General features: G+C 50.7%; 1 protein-coding gene across 1 annotated transcript in view; it reads left to right on the top strand.

Annotated features, from left to right (window-relative positions):
* The window catches only part of ASAP3 (ArfGAP with SH3 domain, ankyrin repeat and PH domain 3), a 48,590-nt gene that overhangs the window by 3,762 nt on the left and 19,707 nt on the right, over positions 1–25,121 (top strand). The window contains 3 exon segments of the mRNA XM_023258299.2: positions 21,923–21,995; positions 22,095–22,240; positions 24,639–24,713. Coding sequence (XP_023114067.2) covers positions 21,923–21,995; positions 22,095–22,240; positions 24,639–24,713 — 294 coding nt within the window.

Raw genomic sequence — 25,121 nt, 5'->3', positions numbered from 1 at the left:
AGTTTCAATTGCACAAAGGACATCATTTTTATGAAGTTAAAATTTTTAATTCCAGTATAGTTAACATATAGTGTTATAAGAACATAATCATTTTTAATTAAAAAAATTAAAAAGATAACAGAAAAGGCAAAAGTCACCTCTGACCACGCCTCACAATCCTTATACTCTCCCCGGAGGTAATGGCTGTGGAAATGTGTGTGCTTCCCAACGTACGTCCTCAGAGAAAACACATTATTGTAAGGGGATGGTGGTTACGAGGAATGTTTACCTCAATTAGTATCATGTCTTTTGTTTTGGTTTTTTTTTTTTTTTTGAGAGAGAGAGAGAGAGAGAGAGGCAGAGCGTGAGTGGGGGAGAGAGAGGGAGACACAGAATCCGAAGCAGGTTCCAAGTATCATGTCTTATATTACATAGTTTTCAGTTTTATTGGAGTCAGATCTGTCTTTTCCTTTGTGACTTTTGCTTTTTTGGAATCTTGTTCTAGAAAGAACATTGCTGATTCTTTTTTTTTTCTTTTAATTTTTTTTTCATTTTATTTATTTGAGAGAGAGAGTGAGAGGATGGGGCAGGGGAGAGAGAGAGAAAGAGAGAGAGAGAGAGAGAGAGAGAGAGAGAGAGAGAGAGAGAGAGAGAGAGAGTCTTAAGCAGGCTCCATGATCAGTGCAGAGCCCGAAGCAGGGCTCGATCCCACGACCCTGGGATCATGACCTGAGCTGAAACCAAGTTGTACACTCAACCGACTGAGCCACCCAGGGGCCCCCTCATTGCTGATTCTTAATACCCTTGTGACTTTTACATGGTGCTCCATCACGTGTCTTTATTTGTTTGACAAAAAATAATTAGAATTATGCAATCTTAGCGATTGTTTGTTTGCAGGAAACATAAGGCCTCTCAAGCTGTTTCTGTTGAAGGGAAATTTGTTTTAAGGACTCAGAGGTGCCTCATGGGACTGAAGAGGTATAAGTAAACATGGACCTCGCCAGGGCCTCACTGGAGGCCGGGAAGCTGTCAGAACATCATTTTGGTTCTCTTGCCTCTCTTTCTTTCTGCACATCTGAACACTGCTTTTGCTCACTTGTCATCACACAGGCCCCGAAGGGTATCACACAGTCTTCTGGGGAAGACAGGTGGCTTCAGCCCCCACACCGATGTGACCTCAGTGGTCTAGCCTCTGAAGGTGACCAAGCCAGTCTTGTGTCCCACTTCCCCCTTCCTGGTGGAGAGCTTGACGGCCCAGCTCAGCTTCTGGATTGGTTCTAGAAGTGGGTTTCCACCCCTGGTTTCATCAGCAGAGGTCATGGGAAGAGAGACTCAGGCCGTGTATGCGTGTCTACAGAGACTTGTACTGTGGAAGGAACACTTCTCAGAGAAGAGGGGCAGAGCCTGGAGAGTCCCCACCCCCCATGTATCCATGGCAATGGTGCTTCGTTTGGCACAATCGAAGATCCAGGGAGAGGTACTGTGCTCATCTTGCTTTCTGCCTACTTGGTTATCCAGGGGCAGATGAACCCCAGTTTGGAAAGCTCAGGTTTAGTGGACTTAAAAAGACAGAGGGCTAAAGGGTGTAGCATGACTCAGAAGGCCGTGAAGGCCAGTTCGTCACTTGGGCTTTTTGTTGGACAGTGGCGACCAATGGGCCCAATCATGTTGTCCAGGGAATGGATGAGGCCAGGCCTGCTGAGGGACACAGCGGCCAGTGAAGTACCTGGGGACTGCTCCATCGCGGGCCCCGTATTAGGCACTGGGTAGACACGTTGCTTATGAAAAGAGATGTAGGTCTTTGCCCTGTTGAGCTTACGGTCTTCTGGGGAAGACAGGTAGTCAACGGATTAACAAACAAATAAATAATTGCACATTGTGATAAGTGGCGTGACGGCTCATCCTCCCGGTCAAGGCCTTCCTCGAGGTTTGGTCCGAGGTCCTAGCCCCTCCCTAGCCCATCTCATCCACATCCATGGCTTCAGCCCCCTCTCATCTTTAGGCAACTCACGCATCTGTATATCCAGCCCAGACCCTCATGTTCAGGTGCCCACTGGGCTGTTTCACTTAGACATCTCAGTATGTCCAAAACCACACTCGTGACTTTCCCCGCAGGCTGGCCCTTCCGGCATCCCCTCCTCAGTGAGTGGTACCTCCCTCTATTCTCTTACGCCGGCCAGAAACCTTGTACCTCCACATACATCCTTCATCACCAAGGATCACAAGTTCCATAAGCATCTCTGGAGCCCACCCACTTCCCTACATCCCCACTAGTCCAGACCACCGCCTCCTCTCCCCTGGCGTGCTGCAGTGGCCTCCTAATTTGTTTCTCTGCTTTTATTCAAGCTCAATTCTCCTGATAGCACTGGATCTCTCTCCTTTGCAGCACACCTCATAGGTATATTTTGTATTTATTTGTATAATCATTTATTAAAATCTGGTTTCTTGGGGCGCCTGGGTGGCTCAGTTGGTTAAGTGTCCAACTCTGATCTCGGCTCAGGTCATGATCTCACGGTTTCATGAGTTCAAGCCCCACATCAGGCTCTGTGCTGACAGCGTGGAGCCTGCTTGGGATTCTCTCTCTCCCTCGCTCTCTGCCCCTCCCCCACTCACACTGTCTCTCTCTCTCTCTCTCTCTCTCTCTCTCTCTCTCTCTCAAAATAAACAAATAAACATTAAATTTTTTTAATAAAAAAATAAAATCTGGTTTCTCACTAGATTTTGACTTCCATGAGAATAGAATTTAATCTCACCACTATACCCCTAGTATTTACCATAACACCATAGTAGGTGCTCAGAAAATATTGGTTGGCTAACAAATAAGTCAAAGAAGAAAACTAAAAAGGAGCATTAATAGAGAATAGTGGTGTGAGGGTGCTCCAGATGGAGGGAAGAGCTTAAGCAAAGGCCCTGAGGCAGGAAGGAACCTAAAGTATCTGTGACACTGAAGAGGTCAGAGGGTAGAAGCATAGCGATGGGCAGATGGGAAGGGCAAGACCAGATGGGTCTGGGAGGGCAGGCAAGGGCTAGATCATACTCAAGCTTGTAGGCCCTGATAGCAAGTGTGGATTTTATCTCTTTTGCAGGCCAGCAGCATGATCCAATTTCTGTTCTAGAAAGATCATATCAGCTGCTGTGTAGACTAGACTGGAGGGAGCAGGGGAAGACCCAAGGAGGCTGTTGCGGCTATTTGGGGAAGAGATGACGGCGGTGTGGATAGTGTCACGATTGGTGGAGGAAAAAAGTGGACAGATTTTAGAAGTATTTTATAAGTAGTAACACCAAGATTTGCTGATAGAGTGCGTGTAGGGGGTGGTCAAGAAAGGTTCCCGGGGTGCCTGGGTGGCTCAGTCCGTTGAGCGTCTGGCTTCGGCTCAGGGCATGATCTCACGGTTCGTGAGTTCGAGCCCCACACTGGGCTCTGTGCTGACAGCTCAGAGCCTGGAACCTGCTTCAGATTCTGTCTCTCTCTCTCTCTCTGACCCTCCCCTGCTTGCGCTCTCTCTCTCTCAAAAATGAATAAACATTAAGAAAAATAGAAAAAAAATAATAAAAAAAGAAAGGTTCCCAGATTCCCAATGGAAGAGTGCCATTTACTTTTTCCTAGGAAGGGGAGCTCTGGGAGAGAAACTGTTTTGGGGGGAAAGTCAGGAATTCTGTTTGTACATCTTACAGGTCTTTGAGACATCCAAGTGGAGATGTCAAGAAGGCGTTTTAGATATACGAGTTTGGAGATGAAAGGAGGAGGCTGGAGATACACACTGGAGATTGTCAGGGTTGAGAGAGCGAGTTTCAAGCTTGCGTCTATGTGAGAATCACCCGCTACCATTCCCAGAGGGTCCAATTCAGTAGCTGTGTCTTTCTTAGGCTTCTTATTACAAGTAACAGAAACCAACCTGAGCTGATTCACATAAAAAAGTTGTTCCCTGAAAGGGAATGCTCAGTAGTTCGCAGAATTTCTGGGAAGCTGGGGTGAGGCGGCAGGCAGGATCTCCGCCAAAATCATTCCAATGAGCCGGTTTGGCGAGGACACTGTTGCCATGCGCTGAGTGCCACAGCTTGTCACTGCCACTGTCCCTGGAGACGGGGCTCCTTTGTTGCTGTTGCCACCAGCATAAGCGCGGATCTTCCACTCTCTCCTCCTGATTGGGATCCCAGTGCCTGCTTGGCCAAGACTAACTCATACACCTGTACCCTAGCTGCAAGGGAGTCTGGAAAAGCAAGAATTTCATCTGGTCAGCTTTTGTAGGACGCAAGCTCTACCAAGACTTGCACAGCAAGTCGTTTTTCAGGTGGAGGAAGGAAATTCAGATGCCTCACTGGCAAAAACATGGCAAATGCCCTCGGCAGGTTTGCCAAGCACGCAGGAGGGTGCCTGGGAATCTGCATTTTAACCAGCGCCCCAGGAGATGCTCGCACAGGCAGTCCACGGACCACACATGCATACGTTACATTCGCTGGTGTTTAAAGCTGAGCAGTGGATAAAGTCACCCACGGAGAGGGATGAAGAGGGCCCAGGTCCAAGCTCTGGGGAGCTCTAAGGCCCAGAGATTGGGAGGGGAAGAGTAGTTAACGAAGGGGGTTGAAAAGGAACTGCCAGCGGGGAAGCAGGGAACTCAGGGCCCCAGAAGCCAGGAAAGGAAGATTTCAAGGAGGGACCAATGCTCAGCTCAGTCAGACGCCGCCTAGATGTCCAGAGGCAAAATAAGAAAATGGCAGATGCAACCCAAGGTTAGCAACACCGAGGTTGTTGATGAACAGGTTCCAAACAGGATTAGTGCCGTTTTCACCTCGACGCTGGCGTGGACTGATTTGAGGAGGGGGCAGATGAGAAGTTCTCCTGAGCTGGGGAACAGAGCCATAGGATGATGGCTAGGGACCTGCATCAAGAGGGTCTTTCAGGATGGGCTTGGAACCCAACCTCTTGGTTGAACCCCACCTGAGCCCAACCTCTTTCTGTATCTGCCTCTGCACAAGAGCAGAAGGTCTTTCCCGGGGTGTCAGCCTCACGCCCAGCCTCGTGGAGTCTCCTCCCCTCTCTAAATTTCGGTCTTCAGTGTTCACTTCCTTGCCTGGTGTTCAGCTGTTTTTGGCCACTGAGGTGACACAAGTAGGTTTGAGGACAGAAACTGGAACCGCAGGTCATGGCAGAAGGAAAATGCTTTTCCCGAAGGCAGCTTGGTAGTCTAGACCTCAGACAGGCATTGTTGCTAGAAGATCCTTTTTTTTTTTTCCTTAACTCTTTAAACGCTTATTTAGTTTTGAGAGAGAGAGAGCATGTGTGTGCGAGCGGGGGAAGGGCAGAGAAGGAGACAGAGGATTCGAAATGGGCTCCACGCCAGCAGCAGAGAGCCCGATGTAGGGCTCGAACACGTGCAACCACAAGATCATGACCTGGGCTGGAGTCGGACGCATAACCAACTAAGCCACTCAGGTGCCTGGCTAGAAAATCCTTTTGATGGGCCTAGTGCCTGGGCTCAGAGCACCTGAGGCAGTGAGGCCCGTGGAGGCACAGTGACTGCCCCAGACTCAGAGGCAGGGCCCTGGGCTCCCTCTACCATGGGAACACTGTGCCTGGGCCTTGCCGGGGTCAGGGACGGGGCCTCGCACTGGAGGGTATAGGAGGCTGAGCTGGGAACAGCCGCTAAAGGTTCTCTAACTCAGCTGGCTTTTGACCTTAACTGAGCTTTTAAGAACTTTGGATGCTGTAGCCTCTACCCAGATGTACTTTTTTTTTTTTTAATTTTTTTAACGTTTATTTATTTTTGAGACAGAGACGGAGCATGAACGGGGGAGGGTCAGAGAGAGAGGGAGACACAGAATCTGAAACAGGCTCCAGGCTCTGAGCTGTCAGCCCAGAGCCCGACGCGGGGCTCGAACTCACGGACCGCGAAATCATGACCTGAGCCGAAGTCGGCCGCTTAACCGACTGAGCCACCCAGGCGCCCCTCTACCCAGATGTACTTTATGAAAATCTCCCGGGGGGTGGGGCCTGGGCAAGTGAGCAGTTCAGAAATTCCCCGGGAGACTGATGAGCAGTGGGCAAAAACTGTTGTGGTAAGCTGTGACCTGCCCACTTAAGGTTATTGAACTTATCCAACACCTGCTGTGAGCACAGGCGGGATGGCAGGTTCTAGGGGCATAGAGATGACAAGACAAGGGCCCCGTCTGGAAAGGAGAAGGACTTACACCCATGAAAGGATGACTGGCAACCCACGGCATACAGAGATGTGGCTGAGGTCTATGGAGAGAGTCCAGTGACTGAGGTCAGACAATCCTGGGTTTGAATTCCTGTTGGTTGTGTGACCTCGGGCAAATGACTTAACCTTTCTGAATCTCAGTTTCCCCCTCTGTAAATCATGTGTGATAATAACTATCTTGTGGGGTTCTTTGAGGAGATTACACATAAAGCATCTAGCATATCCCGGGCACATAACAGATACTTAACATTTGAAAATTCTCTTTTACTAAAAACACAGTATCACCTGGACATGGGATAGCTAAGGAGATCAGGAACCACGCGGAGAAAATGGGATCATAGCAACAGAGGTGAAGCCACTACTATGAGTGAGTGTTAAAATTGTGCTGTCCTGACACCAGGATAAAAAGAGGAATCTCACGTCCCCCGCAGGTGTCCAGGAGTAAAGAGCTGAGCCCAGTTCTGGACAAGGCAGGTTCTCCCCTTAGCTCTGCCCTTTGCTGTCTCCCATCCATTCATTTCATCATGAAATGTTTATGGAGAGCCTACCTGAGTCTCAGTCCTAACTGTACATTACAACCTGGGTTGCTTTTAGGTAGATTTTTAAAACAATCTTTTGTTTTTAATTTTTTTTAAACATTTATTTATTTTTGAGAGAGAGAGAGGCAGACCATGAGCAGCGGAGGGAGAGAGAGAGATACACACAGAATCCGAAGCAGGCTCCAGGCTGTATGTCAGCACAGAGCCCGACGCGGGGCTCGAACCCACGAACCGCGAGACCATGACCTGAGCCGAAGTCGGATGCTCAACCCACTGAGCCACCCAGGCGCCCCTAGGTAGATCTCTTGAAGTCGAGATGAGATTCACCATATGAACCATTTTAAAGCACTCAGGTTGGGACACCTGGGTGGCTCGGTTGGTTAAGTATCTGACTTCGGCTCAGGTCATGATCTCGAGGTTTGTTGAGTTCAGGCTCTCTGCTGTCAGCACGGAGCCCGCTTCGGATCCTCTCTCGCTCTCTGCTCCTCCCTTACTCGTGCTCTCTCTCTCTGTATCAGTGGAATCCTACAACATATGGCCCCGTGTCTGGCTTCTTTCAGCGTAATGTTTGCAAGGTTCTTCTGTGTCATCTGGGTTGCTTTAAAAGTTATGGAAATAGAAACAGACACCAGGCAGTGCTATAAGCATTTCCCGTGTATAATTTGTGTAATCCCCATAAGGAAACAAAGGCACGGGGAGGAAATAGCTTAGTAAACAGGATTGCCAAATAACATACAGGATCCCCGCGCAATATCTGGGACACACTTACGCTAAAAAGTTATTCACTGATTATCTGAAATTCAACTATAACTGCATGTCCTGTATGTTTGCTGAGTCTGGTAACTCTACTAGCAGTAAGTGGCAAAGCCAGGATTTGGACTTGGCACTTGGGAGTGCTTGACCTCTTGCTCCATGGGTCATGCCTGACTCTGATTTAACAGTTCTGAAGTGAGGCTCTGGTACCCTTCTTTTGTTTTAGGTTTATTTATTTTGAGAGAGAGAGAGCAGGGGAAGGGCAGAGAGAGAGAGAGGGAGAAGAGAATCCCAAGCAGGCTTCTGCTGTCAACACAGAGCCTGATGCGGGGCTCGAACCTACCAACCGTGAGATCGAGACCTGGGCTGAAATCCGAAGCCAGATGCTTAACGGACTGAGCTGCTCAGGCGCCCCTGGTACCCTTATTTTTTAAGTGCTGCAGGAGACTCCCCTGGCCAGCCTGGGGATTTGGGTCACAGGGCCCAGGAGCACAGAGAAGGTGTTCGCTGGGTCTGGATAGCTACCCTGCAGCCCTCCCTATATGCAGGGGGCTGGACTAGGTGCTGGAATGCCTGACTGCATTCAATCCTGTGAAATAGATGCTGTTCTTATCCCATCTGACAGATGGAGAAATAGAGGTTCTGAGAAACTAAGTCACTTGCTCTAGGTCACACAGCTTAGACTTATTGGAAACAGAATTTGGACCTCAGAACAGTGTGATGTAAGAGCTGGAGTCCTTAACCCCTGCTACTTTTTCTGCATTCCCATAGGGCCTTGCTAATAGTCACTCATTCACTCATTCATTCTTTCCACAAACGTTTGTTGCTACTCATGTGCCGGGTCCTGTGCTGGGTGCTGTGGATGCAAAGGCAGATGAGCCAGTCCCTGCCCTTTTATAGAGTTTTGAGCCCCATAGGGAAGTCAGATGTGCGTGATACATAAGGGCCATGAATGTCCTGATAAACACGTGTAGTGGGCATAGCGTGGCATAAAGGCAGGAGGGATGCGTTCTGGAAGGGCCGGTGCTGTTGAGGTAGGGAGGTGGTGGCCTGTAAGTGGAGTCAGGAAGGACTAAGTGCTTACTCGATAGAATGGATTGGGGGTGGGGGACTCTCCAGGCGGCTGGGAACAGCCTGGCGTGTTGAGGACAGTGCAGAGCTGGGTAGGACTGGGGTTTACGGGATTAGTGACGGACATCCAGTCGGGCACAGGGAGGGATTCATCCAGGCCAGTAAGGGAACCCGGAAAATGGGAGGCAGGGGACCCTCTCCTCCTCTATCCAGGAGGGCAGGCCAGGCTGTCCGCAGAGTTGGGTGGAATTCAGGGCTTGGAGCCAGGAGCCAGACGGGAATCTAAGGCGGTCGGTCCGGCAGAGTTCTTGATCTCTTAGCTCATCACTGCCGAGCAGTCTCCCGAGGAAAATCCCAGCCAGGAAACTTGGGGTTTTCAGGGGCCTCGGCTTACGTCGAGGGTGCGGCTCCCTTCCTGCAGCCCCCCCTCCCCACTTCCCAACACCCTGCAAGGGGCAGCCAGTGAGGCCTAGCAGCTTCCCTGGCTGGGGAGACATCTGCAGGGGCCCAACTGAGGGGGCCCGCGGCTGGTCATGGGCTCCAGCAGCGCAGGAAGGAAAACAGCAAGAGGCCGAGGGACCCTGAAATAATAAATGTCAGAGCTGGCAGGAGCCTTCCGCATCCCGCCCAACCCCTTCATTCCAGACTCCAGATGAGAGTTGAGGAGTCAGCCTGGGAGGAAAGGAGACTGAACAAGGTCACACCAGGGGCAGGGGTAGACCGGGGGCTGGCCCCAGACTTTGCAGCTTAGCCAGTGCAGGAGCGCAGGCAGGCAGGGCTGGGGCCCCTCCACATGGGTGATGCAGGGGGAAGCTGGGAAGAGCCCTGCCCTGCTCTCTGGCACCTCCTTCTGACTGCCCCCCCCCCCCCGCCCCGCCACCGACTCTTGGGCCCTGGGGGGCGGCGGCCTTGCCTATCCAGATGAAAACCATTTGGAGATGTGCTCTTGCTGGTGGCTGAGGTTGGAGTGGCCTCGCGAGGTACGATTAACAGGACTCTGAGTCCCAGAGCACTGACCTGGAAGGGGATTTAGCAGCCGTGTCCGCCGGCTGTAAGGTGTACAGATGGGGAGACTGAGGCACAAGAGGAAGAAACTTGCTCAGAGGGGCTAGTGGCAGAGGCACACCTAAAATTCAGTCCCTCTGCCTTCCCTCAGCATGTTTCTGTATCGCCTCTCAAGATGCCTGGCATCCACCATTAGACAAAATGTGGCCACAGTACTCCTTACAGAGAGAACAGGTTCCGCCAGCTGGGACTTCCCTCCTGGTTGGCTGTAGTGTGGGATAGTGGGAGAAGATTCTGGAAGCTAAAGGCTCTACGCTTCCTAGAGCTACCTACGTGACCTTGAGCCAGCTGACCAACCTACCCCAGCCTCTGTTGCCTCATCTGTAAAATGGGAAGGATAATAGCTACCTCACAGTGTTGCTGGGAAGGATACATGAGGTAAAAATAAAGTGTGTGCCCCAAAGTGCTCACTCAGTAAGCAGGGGGGTGGTTGGATTCATATTAATAAGTAGACTCATCCTGGGACCTTGGAATCCAAGTCCTTCCCGTTGTGTGATCTGCTTTGCACTGGGTCAGGCCGTGTTCCCCATCACCCTGTCGTGCCTGGGGGACGCGTCTGTACCCCTTTCTTGCACTTGGGCATTGGTCTGCAGCCAAGTCCTAGAGCTGATCTTTCTACCGTGAGAATTTACCAAGTCCCTCCTCTCTTGTCCAGAGCCCTGCAGGCGCTCCCCATTACTTGTGGGATAAAACCGAGGGCTTTGGTTAAAAGTTCGGACTCTGGAGGCGCCTGGGTGGCTCATTCGGTTGAGCGTCCGACTCCGGCTCAGGTCATGATCTCGCGGTTTGTGAGTTCGAGCCCCAGGTCGGGCTCTGCGCCGACAGCTCAGAGCCTGGAGCCCACTTCGGATTCCGTGTCTCCCTCTCTCTCTGCCCCTCCCTGGCTCACACTGTGTCTCTCTCTCAAAAATGAATGAACGTTAAAAAAAAAAAGTTTGGACTCTGGAGCCTGACGCCCTTGGTGTATGTCTAGGTTCCTCTACTCACTAGTTGCGCGAGCCTGGGCAAAAGCCAGGACTTCCCGGGGCCTCACTTTTTCCTCATCCGTAAAACCTCCTGGGTTGTTGAGAGGATTACGTGAACTGGTACAAAGTGTGTCATGTAGTAGATCGTGCAACTCGTGAGCTCGGGGTCGTGAGTTTGAACCCCACGCTGGGGGTAGAGATTACTTAGTAAATAAAGTTAAAAAAAACCCAAAGTCTGTCACAACAAGCCTGGCGTCCAGTAGTGATAGGAGCATCTGCTCAACTCTCACTGCAAGCGTGGCCTCCCAGTGGGTCACTCTGGGCCCTGCTCGGCCCTGGGCCTCACTGCTCACCACACCCCGGCCCTGGTAAGTGCTGCTTCGCGAAGCTCCTGGCTGGTCCCCGAATGTGGGAAGCGTGCCTTCCAGGGACTTTGCCAGGTACCTCCCGTCTGTTAGAATCGTCTTCCCCCCCCCCCCGCCTCTCTTTGTTCCACTGACGTCTCCTGGTTTTCGAGGCCCTGGTGAAGCATCACTTCATCTCAGTGTACGGTGGCTGTGGCTGCTCCGTTCTGTGTCCCCACACGGACTCCTTCTGCTCTGCGTTCGCCAAGCGCCTCTTCAGCTGTTAGCGATCGTGGCGTATCTCCCACACCGGAGACCTCGAGGGCAGGGCCTGAGCTGATGTCCCTCTGTCCCCAGCACCCACACAGGGCTTTGGGTACAGGCAGGTAGGTGCTCGGTGTGTGCGAACGAGCTCCTTCTATGTGCCAGTGACCGTGAGAGACCTCATCGCAGCTGCTCCCGCTGGGTGGAGAGGGCGGGTTTGTAGATTTGAGCGTCCAGAGCGTGGAGCTGACCGAGGTGGGGACGCTGCAAATACTTCTCAACCCCACCCTTTCCCTTCCTTGCAGACCACCCAGGAAGGGCCCAGTGGGGCTCCCCTCCTTTCTCTGGATCTGGTGGTTGGGCAGGTGGATGAGAAAAAGGAAACCATCAGAGCCTGACATGAAGAGGACCGCTCACGTTTGCATGGGCTATCAACTTCCCCGGTCTTTATGACTCCATTCTCAGTGGGAGGGGACCGGAGCAGCAGTGACTGTCGTTCCCGCTTTGCAGGTGGAGAGCCTACTCCCGAAGACGCTGGGGACTTGCTCAGGGTCTCGGAGCGGGTGAGAAATTGGGTCTGGGATAGAACCCAGGCCTCCTCCCTTCACATCATGCGCTTTTTCCACGGTGTGCCCTTTTGTAATCAGGCCATGGAGTGTGGAGGCTGCCTCGAGCCAGAAGGTCAGCCTTTACCCCTTCCTGCCTGCCTCTCAAAGACCCTTCTGCCTGATCCTTGCCCTCCATTGGCCCTGGGCCCCAGGCCCCTGGCCTCCCTCAGGCCAACGTCTCCAAACCCACTCTCGCATCCCATCCCCCTTGTCGAAAGCTATGCCCAGACAGCTGTCCATTGAAAGGGGTCAGCTCTGCGCACCTAGGGTGTCAAAGGCTAGTTTCAGTAACTTAGTGCAGTGGTCCCCTACCTCTCTGAATATAAGAACCCCTTGTCTTTTTTTTTTAATGGTTATTTGCTTATTTTGAGAGAGAGAGAGAGGGAGAGAGAGAGAGAGTGCGTGTGCACGCTCAGGAAAGCACGGGAGGGGCAGAGAAAGATGGAGAGAGAGAATCCCAAGCAGGCTCAGCGCTGTCTGTGCAGAGTCTGATGTGGGGCTTGAACTCACGAACCCTAAGATCATAGACTGAGCCATTCAGGCGCCTCGAACCCCTTGTCTTGTATTAACTCAGTACTGTAGAAATCTTCAAACATACCCAAAAGTAGACTCGCCCAGTTTCAACAACTATGAGTATTTTGCCGATCTTGTTTTTTCATCTACTAGCTCTCGCTTTTTCCTGATTATGGAGAATTTAGAATTGTCACGGAGACAGAACACGATGGTGAACGGCCTCCATTTACCTGTGACCCGGTCCTGCCCCGACCTCATCCCCACCTGCTTCCCCGACTCTCAGTTTTGAAGCAAATGCCAAGCATTTGCTGAAATTCTAAAAAAGTTTAAAAAGCAAAGTAAGGTCCAAGTATTGCCTTTGGTCAGTGTGTGTTTTGAGCATCTTATGATTTCTCCTCCATAATTTGTGGTTTCGTTTTCTACGATCCCCTTGTTAGAGAAACCAGCGGCTTGTTCTGTAGTTTCACGCGCTCTGTGCTCACTGCTGCATTCCCCAGGTGTGGGGTCATGAATGTCTCCATCTGTGTTTCCTGTACATTGGTAGTTGGATGTAGAAATGAGAAGCCCTAAGGCCTTTTCTGGGTTTTTTGGTGGCTTTTGTTTTTTTGCATTTTATCATTTCATAAATATTATAAGTGTAACTTGGCTTGCTCATTAAAACATAGTATTTTCATTTTCACATTTAATATGTAGCACATATAATTTAATCTTCTTTGTGGACATCAAGGCTTAAAGGAGCCAAGATTCTGCCCCCTCACGGGGGGACCCCTCTTTTAAGACATTTTTTTAATTAAGTTTATTTATTTACTTAGAACAAGCAGAGTAGGGGCAGAGAGAGAGGGAGAGAGAGAATCCCAAGCGGGCTCCACACTGTCAGCGCAGAGCCTGACATGGGGCTCAATCCCACCAGCCGTGAGATCATGACCTGAGCTGAAACCAAGAGTCGGATGCTTAACTGTTGATTTGAGTGATCCTTTTTTAATGTCAAAGTTTCATTGACCTTCCCACAAAGTCATACTTTTAGTATTGCTTGAGAAATTTGGAAAAGGACCGAAAGTTACCATGAATTCAAGAATGCTTTTATGTTATGTTATGCTATGTTGTTATGTTATGTTATGTTATGTTATGTTATGTTATGTTATGTTATGTTATGTTAATGTTTTATTTATTTAGAGAGAGAGAGAGAGAGAGAGAGCAGGGATGGGGCAGAGAGAGAGGGAGAGAGAGAATCCCAAGCAGGCTCTGTGCTGCCAGTGCGGCCCGATGCAGGGCTCCGACTCACCAACTGTGAGATCGCGACCTGAGCTGAAATCAAGAGTTGGACCCTTAACCAACTGAGCTGTCCAGCCGACCCTCAAGAGTGCTTTTAAAGCTTTTTTGTGTCTTATTGATCATAACAGCTGCATGCAGGTGTGGAATGTGGTCGTGCTAATCTGTGAGACTGTTTTTATTGGTCTAGGGTGCTTCTTGGACGTGTGGCTTCGTAGGGCCCCGGTAGTGACTCTGTGGATGTCACGGGTCTGGGGTCCAGAGACTAGACATGAACAAGGGGGTTAGAGTCTAATGATTTGGGTGCCAGGTTCATTTCTTCTCCTTTGTGGCTGTGTGAGCCCAGGCCACTTCCTTCACCTCCCTGAGCTTCACTGACTCTTCAGCCAGATGGGAACAATGCAACAACTGCCCCGCTGGGAAGCTGGGAATCGTAGAGGATGGATGTCAAACTGCTTTATAAACTGTAAAGCCCCGTGAAAGTGTTGGTTTGTGTGCTTTCCTTAGTTCGTTTGCATTTCTGGTGAGACCCGGGGCAAGAAACTCATCCGAGTCTTCGCTGTGCAGTCTGTAAGATGAGAAGGTAATGTTAGATTATCTCTAATATTCCATGACTTAGTCCTCTGGGGGACGAGGTCATGGCCCAAAGCAAAGATGGAAAATGGTTTTCATCTCCTGTGCTAACTCTAGTTTCATTGTTACCTAAAGAGCCGTCTTAAAACAAAGCAAAACAAACAAACAAAAAAAAGAGTAGTCTTAACAGAATGATAAACTGAATCCAGGTTTTCCAGTGGGAAAAACACTGTGATTGATTAATGGTGCCACAAAAGTGGTGCCTATGTCCCATATTATAATAGTCCAAAGGAGTGAATGTCTAATGGTGAAATTTAATCGGCAGCTCCCGAGGCCTGAGCTTTTGCTGCTCTGCTCCCTTGGCTGAGTCGTCATGGTTACCACAGCTGGCTCTGGGAAATCACAGGAATGAAGAATGGGTCCTATTGATGAATCCTGACCCAGGAGGGGGGCAAGCAGAAGGCCCTTCCAAGCAGGGCAGCTGGGCATGGCCCTAGTGCTGCCATCTGTGGTCTTTTGCCTGCAGAGAACACGGATCAGCGAGCCAGAGCACTGTGTGTGTGTGTGTGTGTGTGTGTGTGTGTGTGTGTGCACGCGCGCGCACGGTGGGGGCAGTGGCACTGGGGGAAGTAGGGGCACAAAGGGCAGGGCCACCAGCTGGAATTCAGGCTTTGTCTCGGGCCAGCCAGGCAAGGCTGACCAAAGGACTCTAGTCGGTTTTCCAAGTTTAGTCACGTCCCTGATGGTCTTGTGTCTCGTCTCCCCTGCCTCTGCCCGATGCCTGCCCAGGCTTTGGAGCCATTTCAGAGAAATCTAAATAGCCATCACTACTGATCCCAAATCCAGTGCCCGAGTCATGCTCTCCCACCTGAAGTCCTTGCATACTTCAAGTGGTGGGGAGCTCACCGCTTAGTCTTCCTTAGGAACGCCTTCCTCTGTTTGAGCTGAAATTTGTTTCCATCTCCTTAAATTCCACCTCTCAGTCCTGGGAACCCTCAGGTCCAATTTGAACAAGTCTACATTCTCTTCAGTAGGATAGCCCTTGTCTCTCCCTGCCCCATCCCTGTTTGGGGGATGGTGAGAGGATATGGCAGAGGTTCTTGAGTTGGGGTTCAGATTCAGAGGCAGATCCGGTCTTGATATCAAAGGAGCCATGTCCCTTAACCTCTGCGGGGCAGCTTGGTGGTGTGGAAGGAACATGAGCCCTGGATTTGGCCAGACCCGGTTTTAAATTACAGCTCTACCACCGTTCAGAATTATGGGACCAGAACATACCTGGACTTGTTCCTTCCTCTAGCAGGTTCATCTATAAAATGCCAGTGGCGATGCCTGCCTCAAAGGGTGGCTGGGAAGGGGACAAGAAATGTGGATTCAGAACATGTGGCATCTTGTATATGACTGCCCCGTGGCAGAGGCTCCACTGTGGCCCCTCTGCACCTGTCATTCCCACATCTTGTTGAGCAGGATCATGGCAGGGTGGGGAGAAGACCTTTAATTAGCTCAAGGAAGATTGAGAAATTCCAAGCCAATTCAGGTTCATTTTGGAATAAGTCACATTATTAGCTATGAAATGATAGGTTCTGAGCACTTTACTATGTGGATTCATTTCATCTCTCCAACAACCTTATGCAGGAGAAACTATTATCAACCTCATTTCGTGAATGGGGACACTGAGGCATGGAGAAGTCACACAGCAGGTGCCTAGTGGAGCTGGAATTCAAAGCTAGATAGTTTGGGGCCAGCCTCATACTTTTAGCAGTGATGATTTACTGTGTCTCTGATAGAATCTGATTCCCAAACTTTAGCATGCACCAGATTCACCTGGAGGGCTTGTTAAAGCATAAATCGCTGAGCCCCTCCCCTAGATTTCCTGATTCAGCCGAAGAATTTGCATCTCTTCCAAGGTCCCAGGTGGTGCTGCTGCTGCTGGTTCAGAGACCCCACTTTGAGGATTAAATGGACCCACCTGAATCCAGAGGCTGATTTTTGTTTTTTCTAACCTAGCCAGTCTTCGACACGGAGAAGGAGGGCTGACCTCATACAGAGGCAGAAAGCAAACCACATGCCTCAGGGCTTGGCACGTGCTGCCGTGTCTGCGATCTCATACAAGCCTCACCAGTGACTCTGTGAGTGAAGGAGAGGATGGATTTTCTCCCCGTATGATATCATTTTTCTACTTTAAAGAAGAGGACGTTTGGAGCACTGCTGGTCTAGTATTGCCCAGGGAGATAGTTTTAAGGAGAATGGGGTTAGAATCTCAGCTTGCGACTCATTGTGCTATGGTAGGGTCATTACAGGAGGTCTGGAAACCTCTGTGCCTTTCCCCAGATATCTTCCCATCCCCAGGCTATGATCCGAATTTCCTCCTTAAAACTATAGTTCTAGGGGTGCCTGAGTGGCCCAGTCGGTTAAGTGTCCAACTCTTGATTTAGGCTTAGGTCATGATCTCAGGAGCAAGAGACTGAGCCCTGTGTCGGGCTCTGTGCTGAGTGTGGAGCACGCTTGGGATTCTCTCTCTCTCTCTCTCTCTCTCTCTCTCTCTCTCTGCCCCTCCACCCGTTCTCCCTCTCAAAAAAACACAACTGTATTTCTTTAGCTTAAGTCTTTGCCCCATTATATCATAGAGGGTAGTTGTTATCAGCCGTTGATACCCTAGTATGAATGGTGTGCAAATATTTTCTTGGGAAAAGGGTGATCAGAACTCTCCCCTCTTTGTGCCCACTTCAGGCACTTGTGTGGCTATGTGTCTGGGAGCCTCTTGAAGGAAAGGGCCATGCCTGGCTAAAATAGGCACCGGTAGGTGCTTGTTGGAACGAACGAATGAATGAATGAACAATGTTCCTCTCCTTTCCCATTCTTCCAGGTTCTTCCAGGGCAAGCCTTTCTCCTCCAGCAATCCTACCATTTCTATCACGTACTCCCCACAGCACCTCACCGTGCAGTCTTAGTCTCTTTCCTGCCTGTCCCGGGCCCATAGTCAAGCATCACCGAATAAGACTTTCTCTGTTCTTCCTAAGCAGACACGGCTGCCCTTCTCCTGGGCTCCCGAGTGCCTTGTCCACCTTACATTATAGCCATAGTCACATTGCAGGTGTCTGTTTCCTTGGCTCTTTGCCCCTTAGATGGTGATGTCCCTGAGAGCTGAGTCTGTCTTTTTTTTTTTTTTTTAATGTTGACTTATTTTTGAGAGAGAGACAGGGCGTGAGAGGTGGAGGGGCAGAGAGAGAAGGAGTCACAGAATCCGAAGCAGGCTCCAGGCTCTGAGCTGTCAGCACGGAGCCCGACACAGGGCTTGAACTCACAGACTGTGAGATCATGACCTGAGCTGAAGTCGGACGCTTAACCAACTGACCCACCCAGGCGCCCCAAAGTCTGTGTCTTTTACACAGAGTGTGAACGCAGGCACACAGTAACTAGTGAGTGAGTGAGTGAGTGAATGAATGAATGAATGAATAGCTATGTGAACCTTGGTTGCTAAGAGCAGTAGGGGCAGAAATGGTATCTTGCCAGGAAGCCATTTCCTGAGATATGTCTGACAAGGGCATCAAGTGATAGTTTATTGGTCATTAGGGTGGCTTGCCTACCCGTAGGCAAGTGGGAGCTAGCTTCAGTCACGAATGACAACATATCCCGCATAACGTGGCTAAAATAAGATAGACATTTATTTCTTTTATAAATGTTTACAAATAAGTGGCCCAGGGCTGATAGGGTGGTTCCTCAATCACCAGGACAAGGCTACTACTTTCTTGCTCCACCGTCCATAACAGGTGGCCTCTATGTCGTGGTCCAAGATGGCTGCCTGAGCTCCAGACATCACAAATGCATTCCAGCCAAGAGAAAGTTATGACAGAGGGTACCCCTCCCTCTCTTCCTTTTATCCTTTTCTTTTTTTCCCCCTCTTTGTTTAAAAAAACACTTTATTTTTTAGAGCACTGTTAGCTTCCCAGCAAAATTGAGTGGAAAGTACAGAGTTCCTATATACCTTTTACTCCACAAGTAATCTCCCACACTATCACTATCCCACACCGGAGTGGCACATTTGTTATAATCAGTGAGCCTACACTGACACGTCGTTATCACCCCAAATCCATAGTTTATGTTAAGGTTCACTCTCGGTATTGTACATTTTATGAGTTTTGACAAATGCATAGTGACCGTATCCATGAGCAGGCCCATGCAGAATCGTTTCACTGCTCTAAAAGTCCCTTGTGGGGACGCCTGGGTGGTGCAGTCGGTTGGGCGTCCGACTTCAGCCAGGTCACGATCTCGCGGTCCGTGAGTTCGAGCCCCGCGTCGGGCTCTGGGCTGACGGCTCAGAGCCTGGAGCCTGTTTCCGATTCTGTGTCTCCCTCTCTCTCTGCCCCTCCCCCATTCATGCTCTGTCTCTCTCTGTCCCAAAAATAAATAAAAACGTTGAAAAAAAAATTAAAAAAAAAAAAAAAGTCCCTTGTGCTCCACCTGTTTATCCCTTCTTCCCCTGGCAACCACTGATCTTTTGATCGTTTCCACACTTTGGCCTATTCCAGAACGTCCCATAGTTGGAATCACTATGCAATTTTTTCAGATTGGCTTTTTTCACTCAGTAATATATATACATCTTTAAAAAAAATTAGTTTTAAGTCATCTCTACACCCATCATGGGACTCGAACTCACAACCCTGAGATCCATAGTCACGTGCTCCACCAACTGAGCCAGCCAGAAATACATATTTAAGGTTCTTTTGTGTCCTTTGTGACTTGGGAGCTCCTTTTTAGTGCTAAACAATATGCCATTGTCTGCAAGTTTTAGCAGTTATGGATAAAGCTGCTGTAAACATCCATGTGCAAGTTTTTATGTGGCAATAGACTTTCAGTTCATTTGGGTAAATACCAAGGAGTGCAGTTGCTGGGTTGTATGGTAAGAGTATGTTTAGTTTGGTAACAAACTGCCAAGCTGTCTACCAAAGTGGCTGTGACGTTTTGCCTTCCCACCAGCAGTGAAAGAGAGTTCTGTTTCTCCACATCCTCATCAGCATTTGGTGTTGTCATTGTTTTGGCTTTGGGCCATTTTAATAGGTGTGTAGTCCTTCCTTTCCCTTTTTTAATCTATTCGTTTTGAGGGGGCGAGGCGCAGAGAGAGGGGGAGAGAGAGAATCATAAGTAGGCTCTGTGCTGTCAGCACAGAGTCCGATGTGGGACTCGATCCCACAACCCTGGGATCGTGACCTGAGCCGAAATCAAGAGTCAGACACTCAACCAACTGAGCCACCCAGGGGCTCCCCCTTCCTTTTAAGAATACTTTCTGAAAGCTAACAAATGAAATCTCCGTTGTATTACATAGGTCAGCACTTCGTCATATGACCATATTCACCCGCAAGGTAGGCTGGGAAATGTCTCTATTGCGAGTGGCCGAGTGGCCGTCGGAAAAGCCAGGGTTCTTTTTGCCAAGGAAGAAGAGAGAATGGACGCTGGGAGCCAACCAGCAGTCTCTGTAGGGAAGAGAGATCCTCTCAAACCAGCTTAAGCACTTAGGGGAATTTGTTGGATGGATTCGGGGATATTTCATGAAGACCCAAGGACAGGAAGTGTAGAGGAGCCTCTCAGGGTGCAGGATCGGGAGAAGTGTCAGAAACCAGAGCAGCATTTTTCTAGTGCTTTTCTGTGGCCGCATGGGTCTCGTTTGCTTCTTTTGTACGTCTGCTTTGTTCTTTTCTCTTTGCACACGGTGGGAAAGATGTCCCAGCTTCAGTACTTCAGATCCGTTAGCTAACTTCCCAGAGCCTGATTCCGAATTCCTTGGAGAGAGAAGCTGGTTGGGCCAGCTTGGGTCAAGTGTCCACCCTAGTCCAGTCAACTGTGGCTACAACAAACAAGGTGACAAGGGCCCACCGCTAGAGGGGAGGAGGGCAGTTTTCAGAGAATCTGTGTCGTGGGATGGGGAGACTCTCCGAAAAGTATCACGGACACAGACTTCTTAGGTGCAGGTCCCAGGACTTTGCAAAACGTCATTCATTTAGGTAAACAATTATTGGGTATTTTCTGTATGCTAAGCGCACGGATCTGCCTTCTAGGGAGTTTTCTAAATCTCTTTGGAATTTGTTCATATCTTTAACCTACGCTGTCGTTTGGAGTAAAGTCACAGCTCCTTAAATTAATCATCTCTTAGCTTTCCCTTTCAAGTCTCGAGGTGGGGATCGAGGGCTTTGGCGAACACATATTCCCTCACCTAGGTCTTTGGGAACTGTAGTGATGTCCCTGTCCTCCCCCTCGTCTTTGTTTCTCCAGTAGAATGTCTTAGTTCTTTAGCTGATTCAAATATGGCCTCCTCTCCCCCCATCTCCCTAAATCCTTGACTCTTTTCTTCATCCCTGGGATGAGCCTCCATTGGTCCCACGCATGATGTTCATACTCAGGATTTCCTCCATTTTCCAGATAGCTAATCAGGAAGCTCAGAGCAAATAGGCAACTTGCTCGAGGTCACAGAGCACCTGGGCAGGGGAACTGAGCTTCAAACCCAGACCCCCCTCCCTCTAGAGGCTCCCTACATGCCAGAGGCTTCGGAGAACACCCCACATTGCCCCTGAGGTCGGCCCTGTGCGTGTCCTCCTGTGAGTATCACTTAGAATCTTTGGAGATACTATGCCAAATGTGTTTGCTGACCCTGGTCACGTTGAAGGTAACTCTTTGAAAATAAACTCTGATCCCTTTTTTGGTCACGGGACAAAAGAGGTGGGGCTGGGGTCAGGGCGGGGCTGCGGCATGTGGTTGGGTGTGTGGGTGAAGCACAGTACTGGAGCAGCCCCTGGAAACCCAGCTCTCTCCTGCCCCGCTGTTTGACTCCGGGCAAGGCGCTCCCCTCTCTTGGCCTCAGTTTCCTCATCTGTGGTTCTATCAGCCCTTCTCAGCCCTGACATTCTATAATTTCCAGCTTAACGAAGCATTTCATAAGGGCTCCATGGGGTTGGGGCTTCTGTACCCCAACTGAAAGAGGAGTGTGTCTGGGAGGTTTTGATCTGAGCTGAGCCGAGCCCCCCCTGCCCAAGGCACTCGAGTCCTGCTTCTCACCATCACATCTCCTGGCCTTCCCCACAGTCTGCTGTCTGTTCCGCAACCCGCAGAGATGGTTGTCCCACCAGTTCTTTCCAGTTGGGGTCGAGTGCGGCCCCTTCTGCTTCCTGAGCCTGGGATTTGTCTTCGAGAATAGAGATGTCCACGTTCTCTCCTCTGGTCTTTTGCTAAGCGTTTTGCGTGTACAACACAGAGCCCGATGTGGGACTCCATCCCACGAACCACGAGATCCTGACCTGAGCCGAAATCAAGAGTCGGATGCTAAGCCAACTGAGCCACCCAGGCGCCCCAAGCGTTTTGTATATATCTGTAAAACCAATCCATTTGCTCAGCACCTCCAGGGGTCTATAGTATCATCTCCATTTTGCAGACAAGGTACCCAAGGCTCAGAGAAGTTAACAGGTTTGTCTAGATTGACGCAGTAGGTAGTGCCAGAGTCGGGGTTCCAATCCAGGTCTGGCTGTCCCCACTGTGCCACATGCCTTGCAATCGCTGTGTTTAGCTGGCCTGCACTGGAGTTGGGGAGAAAAGTCTGTGGTCTTCTGGAGTGGTGTGCCCGATCTATGTTTCCCATGTGGTCTGGGTGGAAGACGGTGGTCTATTTATGTTTGGTGGGGGGTGCAGGGGGACCCCGGGGAAGAAACGTTATACGTGTGTTTCGAGGGTGGGATCATGGAGTCTGGCACTCCTCCCAGCTGGGCATCCCTGAACTCTATCCACATTTGCTTCCAGATCCTAGAAGGAGACCAGGCCATCCTGCAGAGAATAAAGAAAGCTGTGCGGGCGATCCACAGCTCCGGCCTTGGTGAGTGAGCCTGCTTGACGCCCAGCCTGGCCAAGGAGCCCCTTCCCCAGCCCCAGCCCTAGCATGGAACGAACTCTGCCTTTCTCTCTGCCTCCACAGGCCACGTGGAGAATGAGGAGCAGTACCGAGAGGCTGTAGAGTCCTTGGGCAACAGCCACTTGTCCCAAAACAGTCATGAGCTGTCCACCGGCTTCCTGAACTTGGCCGTGTTCACCCGCGAGGTGGCTGCACTTTTCAAGAACCTGGTGAGGCCCTGTTCCTTTCTCACCCAGCCCTTAGCCTAGGCTCAGGGTACATCAAATGGGCCTAAGAACCTGACTGAGAAAGGTTCCACCCTTCTCTGGGGTTGCCCTTGACCTCCAGTCTCCCCTGACCTTGACCAGAGACCCAGTTCCCTTTCCGGTTCTGACCTACCATTTGCGTTCCTCTTCTCCTCTGACTTTTCCCCCATGTCTTCTCTTTCCCGCCTTCCCTCTGACCCTGCCCTCCTCTTTCTCTTCTGTGCGAGTACCCAGCAGCAGATGGGCCTCACAGAGGGGAAGAGCCCCACGAAGAGAGGGCTTCCTGGAGGAGGTTCGGGAGAAGGGAGGCAGAGCCTGGGGTTCCTGCCTTTGTACCACTGCCTCCCCGTAACCCTCTTTGCCCTCTGCTTTCCCAACCGCATCTGCTGTGTCCACAAAGCCTGGGAACGACCTCCCCTCAACAAGCCTCTCGGCTCCTGCACGTGGTCCAAGATAGAAGCTGTTCCCCTGAACAGGCACGGTTCTCGGTGCCTCACGTGGGTTAACTCATCCAATCCTGGAGCACAGCTCTGTGGGTTTGGTTTTACTGTCTTCCCCGCTTTACGGGCTAGGAAACTAGGGCACGAGGTTAAGCACCTGGCCCAAGTTCACGCTGCCGGAGTTGAACCCAGGTTGTCCGGCTCCAGTGTCTGAACTCAAGCCTGGCTGTAGCACCTCAGGAAATCCCGTCGCTCCCCAGGCTCCATGGCTTTGGGACTGGCTGTCATGGCTCCAGTCCCTCCCTTGCCCAGGCCCTGGCTGCATCATCTCTGAGACGCAGTTTGCTCGGTGGTTGAGCCCCCAGACCTCAGGCTTAGACTCGGACCCTGCTCTGCGGCTCTCTGGGTGGGTGTCCCTGGCCAAGTCACTCACTCTGCCTGGGCCCCGTCTGTAAAATTGTGCTCATAATGGTACCCACCTCACAGAGTTATAATGAGGTGACGCAAGTTAAGTGCCTACCCCAGAGTAAGCGCGCAGTTAGTGATAGATAATATTGCCACCTGTCATGATTGTACCTCTCTGCGTAGCACTGCCTCACACACTGTCCCGTATGTAGGGCTTCAGTGTTTGAGTTCAACTGAATTAGTGACCTCTTTTGTCTTGACCTCTCCTCCTGCTGTTTTCAGTCAAACTAAGCTTTGCTGAGGGTCTACTCTGTGCTGGGCATCGTATGAGGGGCTGGTGACACAGGGAAGAGGCTAATGCCTTAGAGAGCCATAGTCTAGTGGGAGAGACAGGAGCTGAGATGTGGGACGACACCAAGCATTACCAGTAGCTTGGCACAAACTCGAGGACCCAGCGAGTTGGGTCAGAGGCTGCCATGGTTCAGAAAGGGGAAGGTCAGCGTAGGCCATGGGGAGGAGCAATCAGGAAGGCTTCCTGGAGGAGGGGAGACCCAAGCTATACTTTGAAAGGTGAACTAAAATATCAGACAGGCAATTTGGGTTGCCAAATGATAGAAACTCAATTCAAACCAGGATTTTTTAGGGGCGCCTGGGTGGCTCAGTCGGCTAAGTGTCTGACTTTGGCTCAGGTCATGATCTCGCAGTTCGTGAGTTCGAGTCCCGTGTCGGGCTCTGTGCTGACAGTTCAGAGCCTGGAGCCTGCTTCAGAGTCTGTGTCTCCCTCTCTTTCTGCCCCTCCCCTGCTCATACTTTGTCTTTCTCTCTCTCTCTCAAAAATAAAAAATAAAAAAATAAACATTAAAAATTTTTTTTCAAACTAGGATTTGTTATAAAGAGAATTCACTGGCCCCCGTAATGGGAAATCCAGGTTTGCAACTGGCTTTAGGCTTCTTCTCTTTCTCTTAGTTTCTCTCTGTGTCTGCTCAGTGGGCAGGATGGCCCAGCAGACCCAGATTCACAGTCTCACCAGAAGAAAGACCCAGTGTTTCTCCCAGGACTCTGGCAGAAAGTTCCAGGAAGGGTCCTGATTGGCCAGCTCGAATTGCGCACCTGAGCCAATCCCTATTGCCCAAGGATGGGGTGCTCTGGTCAGCTCTGACTCCTGTGTTTACCTCACATGACCACAGGGGAAAGGGTTCCCCACATGATAGGGGGAGAGGAGCTGGCCAGACACAAACAGCAGATGGCCACTTCAGAGTCAGAGGGGCGAGGGGAGGGTGCTCGTGGCAGAGGAATGGAGATGGGCTGACCGTGGCCAGCTGTGAGGCGATGAGGCCGGGGTTAGTCAGGAGAAGGGGAAAGAGCGCTTTCAGGGGCCGGCTCTGCTACCCCTTCTGCCCCCCACCCTCACCCCAGGGCCCTCTTTTTCCCTCTGACCCTTCCTTGTGCCCTGTAGCTCCTTGGAGCTCGACAGATGGTCACCCAAGATGGGGGATGGGGGTCTCTGCTTTTTCCAGGTTCAGAATCTGAACAACATTGTCTCATTCCCCCTGGACAGTCTATTGAAGGGGCAACTGAGGGACGGGCGACAGGTGAGTTTCCATTCGGGGAGTGGAGGTGCCCAGAGGTGATGGGATGGAGTAAGAAAGAGGTGGGCAGGGGACCGAAGGGCAGACAGGGCTGGGCTGAAGCCGGAGGTCAGGTGAGGCTGTCACAGTGGGAGTGCTGACCCTTGGAGGGGCAGGAAGACCTGGCTTGGGGTCAGTCTGGGATGGCTGAACTGTTGTCTGCCGGGGCCCTTACGGGAAACGGGTCAGGCAATTCTTACAACAACCCTACGAGGTGGGTTCTGTGGGTACTGCCGTCCCTGTTCTGCAGTTGAGGAGATCGAGGCCCAGGGAGTTTGGTAACCTGTTGACAGGTCACCTGGCTCGTCCGAGGAGCCAGGGTGGGATCTGGGGCTGCCGACTCCAGTGTTGGCTGCTCTCTGCGCCTGGCAG

Source organism: Felis catus, chromosome C1 (genome assembly GCF_018350175.1).
Source record: "Felis catus isolate Fca126 chromosome C1, F.catus_Fca126_mat1.0, whole genome shotgun sequence".
In the NCBI taxonomy this organism is placed as follows: domain Eukaryota; kingdom Metazoa; phylum Chordata; class Mammalia; order Carnivora; family Felidae; genus Felis; species Felis catus.
This window is presented reverse-complemented; position numbering and strand designations above follow the sequence as displayed.